Source organism: Rhynchophorus ferrugineus, unplaced genomic scaffold (genome assembly GCF_030347505.1).
Source record: "Rhynchophorus ferrugineus isolate W39M unplaced genomic scaffold, kcgeb_rfMv2 rfM5, whole genome shotgun sequence".
Taxonomy (NCBI): Eukaryota; Metazoa; Arthropoda; class Insecta; order Coleoptera; family Curculionidae; genus Rhynchophorus; species Rhynchophorus ferrugineus.
In genome coordinates this window covers 27,564,774-27,580,868 of record NW_027472584.1, presented here as the reverse complement: position 1 = coordinate 27,580,868, position 16,095 = coordinate 27,564,774, and the positions used below count along the sequence as shown (strand labels likewise).

Here is a 16,095-nt window from a genome sequence, read left to right as displayed (position 1 = left end):
GTAGCAAAAAAACACAAAAATATAAGTTAAATAACCTAAATATAATAAGATCGAAGCGCGCTAAAAGGTGACTTAGGTGACGTCATTGTTTCGTTTCGCACTGATAATTTCAAAATACATAATTTTTCAGAATATGTCTATGATATACCGTTGTTTTAAATGAATATTTCTGTGATTCTTTATTACAGTCATCATACATATTGATTAAATTTAAGTTACCTTTAAAAGATTCTTTCTTCAGTTCCTTCATGTGGTTGTCGGCCATTTGTAATCGTCGCATCTTAATGTCGGCTGGAAATTCTTCAATTTCCGATATCAAATTGTCGTTCAAGTCCAGAACGTAGACGTTCATACTGAGCTCCTCGTAAGGTATTCGCGTTAAGTTACTATTTGAGCAGTCTGTCACCCAATTGATGCGGAAATAATGACAATCGCATTCGTCCGGACATTCTTGTTCGGCCAATTCGCCGTTGAACGTGAAACCAGGTGAAAAGCAGCCGAGCAAAAAGATCGCCAGGAAATACCATCTGAGATCCATTTTCCTGGAACAAATATGAGATATTACTTTGCAGGTCTCGTTCGAATTTTGTCGGAGAGTTTCTCCATATTTAAATGCATCAAAATTTATTGTATTGCGCTTTTACACTCGACTATAAACTCTTTTATCCACTTTTAGATCTTTTTAAAATCACTTAGAATATATATCGACCAATAAAAACTACTTTTATATCTACGTGTTGTATTTAGGAGAATATAGGGGGTTGGAGGCATCACTTATATATAGTTTAAGAATTATTCTGAAAGATAATTTCATAACATACTTAAAATACGACATACTATATACAATTTAAAATTTATACTTTCGAACAAATGCCCTAAAAAATAATATAAAGCAAACAAAATACATTGGTTTCATTTAAGTTTTATTTTATCTACTATAAAAACCTTGTTACCTTGTTAGAAAAAATAAGATATGGCTAACACTTCCCTATCCCTAATAATCGTCATACCCAATAAATAAATGCCCCCCCCCCACTTTTAAATGAGTCCATAGTTGAGTTAAAGTTGGACCATATATATCAGCAGACGAATAAATAAAATCAATTAATTTAATGAAAATAACTCTATTCTCAATATTAATTGAATAAAATTGAGTTTCATACAAAGCGATTATTACAACTTATTATTTTACAATTATTTGGTGTTTTATCGCTTTCAAAACTCTTTTATCAAGGAAAATTGGTACAATATATGTTAACCTAAATATTTTCCAGTATTTGCCATTAACTTTTTCCGATTTTTCCCAAAGAATGATGTTATATCGATTTGAATATTTGTTATTGCTTGCCAGGTAAAAAAGAAATTCTTTGTAGTGTGTAGTGACTGGCCATAAAAGTGGATATACTACGACAATACCAAGTAGAGAATGTCAAGGTTTAGTCCAGAAGGGCCATCCACATCGATAGCAAAGCGGAATATTCATGGTCATAAAGCCTTGTTATGCATTTGGTGGAATTAACACGGGATATGGTATTATGAGCTTTGAAAACCCAATGGAAATGTTACTGTGGATGTCTACGAACGTTATTTGAACAAATGGAACGATATATTGTTGCAAAAAAAACAACAATAGCGGGTAATGGACTCAAAGACACCTTCTTGCATGGAGTTGTCCAGAATACACGATTGTAGCTCGAATGGACAGTTTTGCCGCATCCAGCGTAATCACCAGACCTATCATCTTTTGATTACTACTTGCTTAGATCAATGCAGCATGGCTTGGTTCGCACACGATTTCGAAATGTTGAAGAAGTGCGATAATCAATCGATAAAACTACAGAAATTCATCGAAAATATTTCGATTAATATATATATATATATATATCATATGTATATACATACACTATATCCCTACGTGCGCTTAAATCTTTAAAACTACGGAACGGATTTTGATGCGGTTTTTTTCAATAGATAGAGTGATTCAAGAGGAAGGTTTATATGTATAATACATGCATAATATACTAAGGCAACATTGCTAATTTTAGAGGTTTCTAACGTGATGTCGTAAATTAACCTATTTTTTTAGGCTTATTTAGCAATTAGCAAAAACGCTGCCTAACCCTACGAGTTAGATCAAATTAATGTACTACAGTATTGTACACCATAAAAAGGTCTACAAAAAAGTCCGCGATGGTATATGTTTATCTTTTAGGGATAACCCACATTAACCATTTTTATTGTTTACTTTTTACGTGAGAAAATGGCTTATTTACGAAGCTATTTTAAGCAATACGGCATTAATCCTTATCGAATTAAGTACCTTAAATACAGTGTGCAATTAATATAGATCAATATGGTTCCTTACAGCATGTAAATTAAACAAATATTTTCGGAGATATTACAAATTTAAAATTTGCGTTTAAAAATGTGTAATGTAATAAAAATTGTATGAATTTGGATATTCCAAAGATAGCAGGAAATCTTCATAATAAGTATAGGGGAAGAGGAATTGTTTTACTCCAAATTTAATGCGTGCAGGCCAAGGGCAGTAATGAATGAACCAAAAATACTGGATCGATTTTAATCATGTTTTCATTGAGTGACATAGGCATATATATTTTATGCCCGTGCAAAGTCGGAGCGGGCCGCTAGTATATATATATATATAGTACTAATTTCTCTCAATAAATACCTTTTTAAAGTGAAAAAAAGATGACCAGAATATATAGTTATTTATTTTCGTAATGAAAATAATGAAATAATTTCATCAGTAATTGTAAAAAAATAAATAAATATTTAAATGCAAATCGAAAAAAAGTCGACACGTGTCTACAACAATACCGTGTTGTTTTTTTAAAATCCGTTTTCATTCGAACCTTAATCTAAAACTAGGAAAAACATATGGACAAATATTTTCGAAATTAAGTTCTAGTCAAACTTTTTAATTGGATTTCCTCTTTGCGATTACCGATATCTGATGGTAATTAGAAAACTTCGGGCTCTACAATCAAACCACAAACAATTAGAGCCGTTTGGATATTCGCGGCACTTGTATGCTTAAAAGTAAAAGAGGTTTTGTGGTCTACTTCTTATTTTTACCCTCCGAAATTAATTAAAAGTGAGATCCGTTTCACCATCAAAAAACTAACCGAAAACTATTTCAGAAAGTATGAAAAGTTTATTTAATTTACTGGACTTAAAATTAACAGGATTCATTAACAGTCATCAACCGATGTCAGTTTTATTAAAAATATTGTGATATAATAATAATATATATCCATATATGCTACCATTCACATTCTAAAGGTCAGTTCAAAGTCAACTAAAGAAGCTGATGACGTCGATGACATTCTAAAGGAAAAACCAAACGTATCAAAATAAAAACATCAAAATTTGCAATAAATAATCAATTTACATTTCTATAATTCATAAAATGATCAAGATTTAACTGGATTTGTATACATTTTATTTTATACACTATCGAAGACTCAGAAATCATTTCTAACAGTCATGTTTATTAATTTAATGAAACATATGGGCGCTGAATTTAATTTTGAGGGATTTTTAGGAAGAAGATCTCTTTGAGTGGTGGAAATATATTGATGATGATGAATTGAGATTTAATCAATAAACACTATCGAATATCTTTCGTATTCATCTCATATAGCCCCGGTTGACTTATTTCTCTTTCAAAAACATATATTACCATTTCAAGAACCTCGTTTTACTTTGAATATGAACACATAAATTTATTAAACACATAGTGTATAAGAAAACAGATATTTTAGTAATAATAAAATCATTTTATCTCACTCACAATTACTGACGTTAAAAAAAGAAACTAAAACGTAATTCTTCTCGCATCAGACTTTATTATACATGTTTTTATCGGTTTTATACAAAAAAACTACGAATTGGCGAAAAACTTCCAAATGTCCTAATGCTTGTATCTTTCAGGCTAATAAATTTCTCTTTCAAAAACCTATATTACCATTTCCAGAACCTCGTTTTACTTTGAATATGAACACATAAATTTATTAAACACATAGTGTCTAAGAAAACTGATATTTTAGTAATAATAAAATCATTTTATCTCACTCACAATTACTGATGTTAAAAAAAAATAAACTAAAACGTAATTCTTCTCGCATCAGACTTTATTATACATGTTTTTATCGGTTTTATACAAAAAAACTACGAATTGACGAAAAACTTCCAAATGTCCTAATGCTTGTATCTTTCAGGCTAATAAATTTATCTTTCAAAAACTTATATTACCATTTCAAGAACCTCGTTTTACTTTGAATATGAACACATAAATTTATTAAACACATAGTGTCTAAGAAAACTGATATTTTAGTAATAATAAAATCATTTTATCTCACTCACAATTACTGACGTTAAAAAAAGAAACTAAAACGTAATTCTTCTCGCATCAGACTTTATTATACATGTTTTTATCGGTTTTATGCAAAAAAAACTACGAAATGACTTTCCAAATGTCCTAATGCTTGTATCTTTCAGGCTAATAAATAGATTTTCTCGGAATTTTTATCTAATAGCTATCTTAAATCCTCTTTCGCTTTCTACAATAAAAACTGGTATCCGTCTCCGTATTTCGGGTGCAAAAAAAAGACCGAAATCTCTTGAATAATGACAAATTACGGCAGCCCTTTTATATTGGTTTAGAATCGCTATGGTTTCGGTCATTCTCCTTTTCTACATGACTTGCAAAAATCATGAGTGAGAGGGCAGAAATGTAGGGCGCAACTCTATTTAAAAGCCGGGCACAAGAGAATGACAGCTGGAGTCATTTATACCGATCTCATTTCCTCAAATTCGGTGAAAGGCTTGCCACAATATCGTGCTAGAACGAAAAAATAAATGAAAACATTTTAAATAAATTAGACATTAGTCACTGATAATCAAGACAAAAGCACTATCGATATAACTAATTATTCAGTTTTTGTGTTAATATATTGAACCTTCTATTTAATTGTAATTATTGAGGAATCAAAAGTCCAAGTAGGCTTTTGAGTCAATAATAAATTGACTGGCTAATAATATTTAATCTTAATTTTGATCTACTCAGTTTTTTTTATCTAACATGATGTTCCATCGAAATGAATGCTGAAGAATTAGACATCCCAAGTGACATAATTCGTCTTTCCTATCCAACATGAGATTCTATCGATATGGATGTTGAAGTATTTTGTATCTCCTGTCTGAGGAATTGAATTTTTGATGATGATGATTGACATGATGTTCCATTGCGATGGTTGCTGAAGTATTTCGCTGATCCTGCTTGAGGAATTAGACATCTCAAGTGATATAATTAGTTTTTTAACCTAACATGATGTTCCATCGACATGGATGTTGAAGTATTTCACAGATCCTGCTAGAGGAACTGATTGTTTATCTAATATGATGTTTCATTGAGATGGTTGCTGAATGATTTCGCTAATCCTGCTTGAGAAATTCAACATCCCGAGGGATATGATTAGTCTATTTTTATCTAACGTGATATTCCATCAAGATGAATGCTGAAGTATTTTACACATTCTGCTTGAGACATAAATTTTTAAACACCCTATATGTCATTATTTTTCTTATTTATTTAAAACTGTCATATTTTTTCGGAGACACAATGAAAAAAAGGTTTTAATATTTAATAAACAACTATTTGTTATTCATGGCCAACAAACTTTTTTCAACGATTCTTAATAATTTTATATCGATCTCCGTAGAAAAAAATATCCAGGAAATATTAAATGCAAACTGTGAAAAGAATAAAAAATGAAGGGACCTCATTTTCGTTGCTATAACTCCCCTTTTGGGATATCATTTTTAATGTTAAACCATATCAGTTTCAACATCAATCTTGAATGTGAAAATCTATCAAGGTTCAAAATTTATTAATATAATACTGGATCTAAGGTGACAATGACATCCGAAAATCCCTTCACGAAATCGATATCGCCATACCGAAGACACGTAGTTATTTCAAATAGTTCTCCAACAATTTACTAAATTACGTTTCTTTATTTTGTTCATCCAAGTTTCACGTAAAATATGTTTATTGTTTTTACAAATGTAGTTCACCATTTAAATAAAATACTTCTCTCACTTAAACACTCATCACTATCAACATTAAAGCTTTCTAACGAGTTATAGTATGACCTTTTTGAAAAAGTATTTCCGGAGATATGCACTTTTAAATCTATCAGTTATATCTATAAAAATATATTAGTTTTAAATAATTTTGTATCTTGTTCTTCCTATTAACAAAGTAAATGTGTTCACCACAATTCTCCATTATAATTGAGGAAATATGATATAGGATATACATTTTGCCTGTGGATGATTACTACTCTTGCCATTTCAAACTAATTCTCAGAAAATCGTTTATAACATTCGAAACTAAATTCATTGCCGTGTTTTACGAAACAATTATTGTATGACAAATCCACTGAAAAAGAAACAAATGATATATTCTTTATTAAGGTTAAATTAGTTAATGTATACTTAGTATTTGTCTGACGAAAGCAATTTCGTGTTAATAGGTGTCACAAGATCGTATGTGAGAAAGTGTTTGTTTACATTAGCTTGATATAATTTAAACGTTTTTATTTACATTGTTAAAATATCATTTTAACTAGCGTAAGATCCTAATAGGTATGATGACTAATTCTAAAAAACTAGTTTATGATAATTCGTATTTATTTTAGTTGGAATAAAAGTTCTTTTACCAACAAAATTGATTTGAAAGAAAACTTGACATTTGAAACAGTATAATTTTTACATAAATATTCACCATTTTAAGTACTTCTAATTATGTCTAAAGTCTAATTAAAGTGATATCGAGGTAAATAACATTTGAGGTTAGGGGTTATTTGTTTTCTTTATTGGGCATATCAGTCCCTGATAATGTTCTTTTTTCAGCTATCAAATATAATGTAACTAGTGTAGTCGTACATGAAGTTAGCAAATGCTTTTACAATATTTTAAGATAAACATGCAAAATATAACATGTGTAACTTTGAAGCTTGATGTTGGTAGAATAAATTGAAATTTTTTTATATATTTTTCTTAATCTCCGAGAACGTCAACAATCTGCCCGTGGGCAATAAGTATTATTATATGATTTCAGTTATATAATATAATTATCCTGACATGTACAAGATCACTTCAGTAAGTGATCTGCTGTACAACTTATAATCTAAGTCTTATTCTAGATACTCTTCTAACTTATTTTAAAAGTCCATCCTAACTTATTCTAAAAACTATTCTAGCTTATTCTAGAGATTATTAAATCTCGCTCTATGTGTCTATTAATCAGTGCGTATGGTAGTTTGCGTTTGAACCTGCGCACTTCGCTGTCATCGCAGGAAAGGGCATCAAATTAATAACGTTCATATTTAATGCCACGCTAAGACTTAATTACTTTCCTAGCACTTGGAAAGTTGCTCATATCATTATGATGCTTAAACCTGGGGAAAAATCAGAAGACGTCTCCTCTTATCGTCCTATAAGCCTGTTACCTGTGATCTCTAAACTATTCGAAAAACTATATATTAAGAGACTCTAAATAATCACAGAGGAGAGAAATATCCAGACCATCAATTTGGCTTCCGTAATAAACACGGAACAATAGAATACATACATAAATTAGTCAACCAAATTAACAAAAACTAACGATAAAAAATAGTGCTCCGCTACATTTCTCGATATTTTTCAGGCCTTCGACAAGGTGTGGCACATTGGACTGCATGTTAAATTGAAAAAGCTTTTGCCTCATACGCACTTTCAACTGCTAAAATCGTACCTCACAGACAGACATTTTATTGTCAAACAGGGTGACGAATACACTGACCTACTCCCAATATATTCGGGTGTTCCATAGGGCAGTATTCTTGTCCCATTGTTATATCTATTGTAAACAGCTGACCTATCGACATCAAGAAACACTACTGTTGCAACATATGCTGACGATACAGCGGCTTTATCATGACACGAGGATCCAATATCAGCCACAAGAAACCTCCAACTTCATCTTGACAAAGTCGAATTGTGGTTGAGAACTTGGCGTATCAAAAAAAATTAGACAAAATCTACCCATGTGACATTCACCTTTTGTAGAAGAACATGTCTCTCGGTAAAATTGAATAATCATGAACTTCCGCATGCAGACAACGTTAAATATCTGGGAATGCATTTCGATCGACGTTTGACATGGAAAAAACATATAGTGATAAAACGCAAACAGCTTGGGGTTAAATTAAATCAAATGTACTGGCTGATAATATAAATTATAAATTATCATTAGATAACAAGGTTTTGCTGTATAAGTCAATACTTAGGCACATTTGGACCTATGGTATTGAACTGTGGGGTACTACTAGCAAATCTAATATAGATATCCTACAGAGGTTCCAGAATAATGTGTTACGAGTAATCGTCAATGCCCCATATTACGTGTCCAACAAACTGATTCAGCGCGATATCCCCATAGAATCCATAACGAGTGTGATTCAGAGTGTTAGTGCGAAGTATTCTGAAAGACTATTTGTGCATCCCAATGCACTCGCCAAACAGTTAAGTGTGCGTGATGACAAGAGCGCAGGCTCAAACGCAAACTACCATAAAATAAATTGACATATGTGTCAAATCATAAGACCTAGCGACATCTGTTAGAAAACCCGGTAATGAATTTCCGGTACACCTGATTGTTAAATTGATTGATTGTTAAAGCATATTTAAACACATTTTATAAAGTATTTGATGGAGTGTTGCAGTTGCACATGTTTGTGGGGGTATTATTAAAATAAATGTCAACAGTAAAGTTGTATAAACATAAATAACATTCATTTTATAATGTTATGTTGTATAGATATGGCAAAATTTCTATCGATATTTTAACTTTTATTATTCCAAATGAAATGGATAGCACTTTGGATGAAACATATCAAAAACTGAACATATATGAACATTACTAATTAATAAAATGACATAATGGATATCGTCCGATATAAATATATAGTTAATTGAAGTGCATGAAATATTTATTAACATTGTTAAAATGTCGGTTTGTTATTGTATAGATATTGGAGTCGGTTTTACTGTGGTAAGCTTTTGTTAAATGAATGCATGATGTTACCGTACCGAGTATCTGGAACAATATGAGAGGTTACGCAATATTTTAAACATTCTGTTACATTATAAAGCTTTCATGGAAAATTGTTTTGTCGCTATTGTAATTTTGGCGGTAGGAAATATATTCAATCGATCTCTTTAATCCAATTACCGATAAAAATAAATCCACCTCTCGCTTTTTATTATCGTTATATTTTTTTTTGTCAAATTTATAACTGACGAAAATAATTGCTTTATCTACTGCTACGTTCAATGGCATGTTAAAATAAAAGGCAACTCATTTTAATGGTGATATTTTACATCTATACCGAAGTCGTCATACAAAAAAACAATAATAAAATGGAAATTATTATTAGTCTTATTATTATAATTGTATTTGAAAGCATTATACTAATTAATATGGCTACGAAAGGGCAAACACATTTTTTAAATAAATCATAAATTGGGGTATATTGATTTATCTACTTAATCTATATACTTTATCATTTATTTACTGGCCATAACAACACATTTAATAGTTCTGTTTTTTTTTGTTTATTGTCTGACATTAATAATGGCAATTTCTGGTTATTTGTGCTCAAAAAACTTAAAGAGAAAGTCTTATTCCGCTTACTATATTCACCAGACTTTGCCTCTTTCGACAGTAATTAGTTTTTATCGACATTATTTGGTTAAAATTAGTAGAACTGATACTTTTATCTGCTAATTCATTAATGGACTAGTTATTTCACGATTTCATGACTTAAAAATGTATAAATGTGTGTGTGTGTGTTGACATAAATGAAAATCCATGTTAAATTTCTCTAAAATGTATAGTTTTTAAAATGTGTTTAAACAGATATCTACTTATTTTTTGAAAATACACTTTTAACGGTACACGAATTATTGTACCACCATTCGATTCAGCGTAAAATTCTTTATAGACCCTGCTATTTTCATTAATCTGCGATTGTTTGGACAGAAATCCTAAAAATGGTCAAAAATTGCAAATTTTCATGACTATATATATGGAAAAAGTGCCAATTTTTTTTTGCCCTTCCGATTAAGATAAAATACTCAAAATATATGTATTTTAGGGTGAAATGAACGAAAATCCACGTTAAATTGTCCTATAATTTATAGTTTTTAAGATATGAGTCTTTAAAAGAAATCCATTAATTATTTCAAAATATATTTTTCATCGATGACTAAATATATATGGAAAATATGGCAAATTTTGTTACGTTTCGGATTAAGATAAAACACTCAAAATACATGTATTTTAGGGTAAAATGAACGAAAATCCATGTCAAATTGCTTTAAAACATATAGTTTTAGACTTAAACTGAAATGCACTCATTTTTTGTAAATATACTTTTCATTGTATAACTTAAAAACTAAATGTTGTACAACAATTATTATATCACCATTCAATTCAATGTAAAATGTTCTTTATAATTCCTGTAATTTTCATTAACCAGCGAATATTTGAACGGAAATGGCAGCAAAAATCTTGAAAATGGACGAAAACCCCAAATTTTCATGACATATACATGGAAATAATGCCAACATTTATACCTATGAGATTGAGATAACGCTTTGAAAATGTATCTATTTTGGGGTGAAATATACGACAATCCATGTTGAATTGCTTTAAAATTGATTGTTTTTAAAATATCTGAAATAAACTAATATTCACTAATTTTTTGAAAATAAACTATTCATTGTATAACTTAAAAACTGCGGATGCTACAAAATGTATTATACTACCATATGATTCAGCATATTTTTTTTATAAACCGTGCTATTTTCATTAACTTAAAGGATGCTACATCTGGTGAACATGGAGTGTATTGTTTTTTATTATCTGAGTTATAAAGAAGAAAATATATTTACAGTCTTGTAAATGTTCCATTAGTACAGGAAAATGTTTTAAGTCCATTGAGGTTATGTAAGAAACCCAAAACGAGAGATCCATCCATTCCCATCAGATACCCTGTATTTGTAAAGGTTCTATTTTATGTAATTTTACCAAAAATTAATGATGGGGGATCTAGGACAGTCAAATAATATTGAAATAAAAATAGATGATGAAAGATCGTTGATATACAAAGAATAAAACTTACTGAATTTATTTAAACATTCCTTCAGTTTATTCTGTTTTATTTGTAATACTTTGTAATTCCAATTTTCCCAATGGACACACTGTAATTTTTTAAAAAATCTAAACTAAACCGTGTCATAATCAGATGTGTTTGTGTTTATGTGTTTTAGTACATATGACAGGCAACATTAATATATTTTAGATTGATGAGTTATAAAAATAATCTTTAGTGGGATTAGTATTTGGATTATGATTAATAGTCGTCCTAAATACCAGATTTTGAAATGGAGATGTCCCCCAGTGAGTAATTGTATTATCAAGAAATAATATATAATTTTACTGTAAACCGTGACACATGTATAAGGGCTTGCAAATGATTTTCATTATAGGGGTTCTCTCTGGTAGGCTATTAGTCCTTAGTACAGGACATTTCTCCTAGAGCGGCTGCAAAATATAAAATACAATGGACGTATTTTCCTAAAATGAAGTCTTTTAGGGTGACCTAAACGCTCATTTGGGTGGTTGTAGAAATAACCATTCCATCCCTTATTTAATTACTTCTTCGTTGCAATTATTTATTTCTTCATTTTACCCTTCACTCCACATCGCCAGGAATGTTTTGGTTTAAATACAAAACTCGTCAACACAACTATTATTAAAAGGTTTCAGCCCGCAAAATACGTTCTACCCTTTAAATTATTTTTCCCCCGTCAATTTTTATATCGTTTGAATCGTTTTCTTTTTACTACCCCCTAGAGATTATTTTTAAATCGATATCAGAGGTTTTTTTTCCCGGCAACTGTAACATAATTAATCCGATGGCCAAGGCAAGTAAGTCGTAGCCCTTTGTGTTTCGTTTGGGTAAATTTAAAATTCATGTTCAAGAAAGTGGGTAAAACAAAACTTTCTCAGCTGCGGCTTCAAATCAAAAAACACGAAAGGCTGACGTCTGATCCGATTTAACTGAAGCATTTTTCCTGAGCCATTATTATCCGCTGTTGGTCCATTAATATTTAAATAAGTACGATTTGGTGGTAAATATGCCCTTTGTTCATTATTTGTCGTGATAAGATTTAAAATTTTTGGAGTTTAATGCCATGGAATGGACGATTTTGTATTATACGAGGTTCATTCGGTTAGTTTTGTGCTTTGATAATGAAAATATGTTTATATTTGTGAACAATCAGAAGTCAGGGGAAGATAAATCTGGCGAATATGGTGAGAACTTTTTGTTAGAATTTTAAGTCGAGGTATAGAGTCCCTCCACCGCTTTAGACTTTTTTAGAGAATATCAAACAGACCAAGAAGGAATTCTAAAAGAATAAACCGATCAAGAGTTATAATGCTTCGAATAAAAAATTCGATTAAATAGATCAACGACTAAACCTACATAACAAAAATCGAGACAAAACAAATATCTGGAAAAATAAACAAATAATAAATTTTTATATAGATAAAAGTCATCCTAAAATAAAGTTATGTACAGGTTAAAATTATATTTATGAGGAAATTATGAGGAAATCAAACAATTTTGGCAGGTGTTGAGGCAGAACACATCCTTCAATGAATTCGGTAAGTCATGGTTTCTTCAGACAGTTAATAGATTTCTGACTTTCACCAAAACCTCCCATGTTTTGACTCACATTGGTTCCTCACAACTGAGACACAGAGGTCTCTCATTTCTATTCATTAAGAAGAAATGGGTGAATTGACAGTGACCAATCAGTAGCCTGTTTAATTTTACCTGCAAATCTCTATTTTTTAAGGGGGTAGCAGGGGAAAAGACGTCCTTTTTAAGGAGCCACAGTTGGTTTTACTCTTCCAGAAGATCCTACTCAAGTTGCACTAGACTATCTACCCTATCATTAATTTAATGGTAAAAGCAGTAAATGACATACATAAAACATGATAAAATATCATCGTCAAAGAGAAAAAGAAAGCTAAACCCAAAGTTAACTGATACTCCAAGGAGCTCCACAAAGCTAACATTCATTGAAGGGTTGCTATTGCGAAACCCTGTCATGTTCCAAAATCATAATGCTCCCATACACACAGTCAAAGCGGTATAGCCTTACTTTGAGTAGCGTTAGAATATCATAAAACATCTTCACCGGCGAGTACAATCCCCAGAACTCAACATAATTGTACCATTATGGTGAGTTTTAGAGCAAAGAGTGAGAAGTAGATTTATCCAACATGGCTGAAGCAATTACTGGATGTTATGGTGCAAGAAGGTGTATATACCTCAACACCTTATTCATAAATAAATATTGAGAATAAGTCAGGTGTTCATATTTTTCTGGCCATTCCCCGTATAATTTCAATAGTTGTTTTGTCGTTTTTTTCCCTTTTTTGGTACTGTAATTATCTAAAAAACAAATAATAAAGAAATTATGGAGATAAAATTAATAAAATACCATACGCTGTTCAATGAATATCTCGGTTTTTTTTGTATATAACTCCCGGTAAAAAATAATATTTTTTCGTTGTTGTTGTTCAGACGGTAAAAACAAAATCGATTATAATTACGTCCAAAAAAAGTGTGGAAAAAACAACTCTTTTCGTTATATTTACGATGTGTGTCAATTGTTTTGATATTTTTAATTGACTGAGGGAAAAAAATCAAAATTAACAAAAAAAAAATGTTAACTTAGATTAAAATATTTTGCTATACCGAATAAAAGAAAAAAAGCTTCAGAGATTAAAAATAGATTTATTCGTTAATACGCGAACTAATTTGTTTTGAAAGTTTAAAACAAAGGTTTTGAAAGTAATAAACACATTTTGTTGAAAACGAAAATACCATTCAATAGGCAACAGAAAAAAAAACAACAGCGGCAGCAGCAGTAAAAGAAACTGATTGTCGTTTTAGAAAAGGAATTTCAATAATAACGAGAGTGTAATACAATAAAAAACATAAATAGGGATTCCCGAGTATTTGAGAATAATTTATCGAAAAGGGCTGTAGAATATATAATTCAAGTCTTGTGGTTCCACCCCATCCCTTCGGAAACATAATACAGTCAAGGTAAAAAAATCCTTTTTTCTTTCGCTCGTTAACTAATCGATATATTTAATAAAATTTGAATTGATATAAAAATCACATACTAGGGAATTTTTCGCCACTCTTTTTTTATCTCTCGGGTAAAGATATAACTCTCAAAATATCTGAATTTTGGAGTGAAATAAACGATAATCCACGTTAAATTGCTTTAAAATGTATTGTACTTAAGATATGTTTCATAAACTGAAACTAACTAATTTTTTGAAGACACATTTTTCATTATATAATTTAAGAAGTAGGGGGGGGGCGGTACAATATATATTATACCACCATTCGATTAATACCGATTCGATACCACAGCGTAAAATTCTTTATATTCTTTAATTCCTGTAAATTTAACTATCCAGTGATTATTTTATCCGAAATGCCAGCAGATATCTTGAAAATGGACAAAAATTGCAAATTTTCATGGAAAAAGTGCCATATTTTGTCATCTCTCGGATTTGATAGAACTCTCAAAATATATGTATTTTAGGGTGACATAAACGAAAATTCATATTAAATTGCTTCAGAACTTGTAGTTTTTAAGATATGAGACTTAAACAGAAATCCACTCATTTTTTGAAAATACACTTTTGATTATATAGCTTAATAACTGAAGACTGTATAATAATTATTATGCCACCATTCGATTCAGCGTAAAATTTTTTATAATCCTGGTACTTTTTATTAACCTGTGATTATTTAAACGAAAGTGGCAGCAAAAAGTTTGAAAATAGCACAAAATCCCAAATTTTCACGACTATATATATGGAAAAAGTGCCAATTTTTTTTACCCCTGTGATTAAGATAAAATACCCAAAATATATGTATTTTAGGGTGAAATAAAAGAAAATTCATGTTAAATTGTTTTAGAACTTATAGTTTTTAAGATATGAGACTTAAATAGAAATCCACTCATTTTTTGAAAATACACTTTTGATTATATAGCTTAAAAACTGAAGACTGTATAATAATTATTATGCCACCATTCGATTCAGCGTAAAATTCTTCATAATCCAGGAACTTTTTATTAACCTGTGATTATTTAAACGAAAGTGGCAGCAAAAAGTTTGAAAATAGCAGAAAATCCCAAATTTTCACGACTTTTTTTTACCCCTGCGATTGAGATAAAATACTCAAAATATATGTATTTTAGGGTGAAATAAACGAAAATTCATGTTAAATTACTTTAGAACTTATAGTTCTTAAGATATGAGACTTAAACAGAAATCCACTCATTTTTTGAAAATACACTTTTCATTGTATAACTTAAAAACTCAAGACTGTATAATAATTATTATGCCACCATTCGATTCAGCGTAAAATTCTTTATAATCCTGGTACTTTTTATTAACCTGTGATTATTTAAACGAAAGTGGCAGCAAGAAGTTTGAAAATAGCACAAAATCCCAAATTTTCACGACTATATATATGGAAAAAGTGCCAATTTTTTTACCCCTGCGATTAAGATAAAATACTGAAAATATATGTATTTTAGGGTGAAATAAACGAAAATTCATGTTAAATTGCTTTAGAACTTATAGTTCTTAAGATATGAGACTTAAACAAAAATCCACTCATTTTTTGAAAATACACTTTTGATTATATAGCTTAAAAACTGAAGACTGTATAATAATTATTATGCCACCATTCGATTCAGCGTAAAATTCTTTATAATCCAGGTACTTTTTATTAACCTGTGATTATTTAAACGAAAGTGGCAGCAAAAAGTTTGAAAATAGCACAAAATCCCAAATTTTCACGACTATATATATGGAAAAAGTGCCAATTTTTTTTACCCCTGCGATTAAGA

General features: G+C 30.2%; 1 protein-coding gene across 1 annotated transcript in view; it reads right to left on the bottom strand.

Annotated features, from left to right (window-relative positions):
• Positions 1-16,095, bottom strand: part of LOC143197477 (uncharacterized) — a 33,607-nt gene that overhangs the window by 6,447 nt on the left and 11,065 nt on the right. Inside the window, exon 2 of the mRNA XM_076406008.1 lies at positions 220-542. Within this exon, the coding sequence (XP_076262123.1) occupies positions 220-538 (319 nt within the window). The 5' untranslated portion in view covers positions 539-542. The remainder of the gene's footprint in view (positions 1-219; positions 543-16,095) is intronic.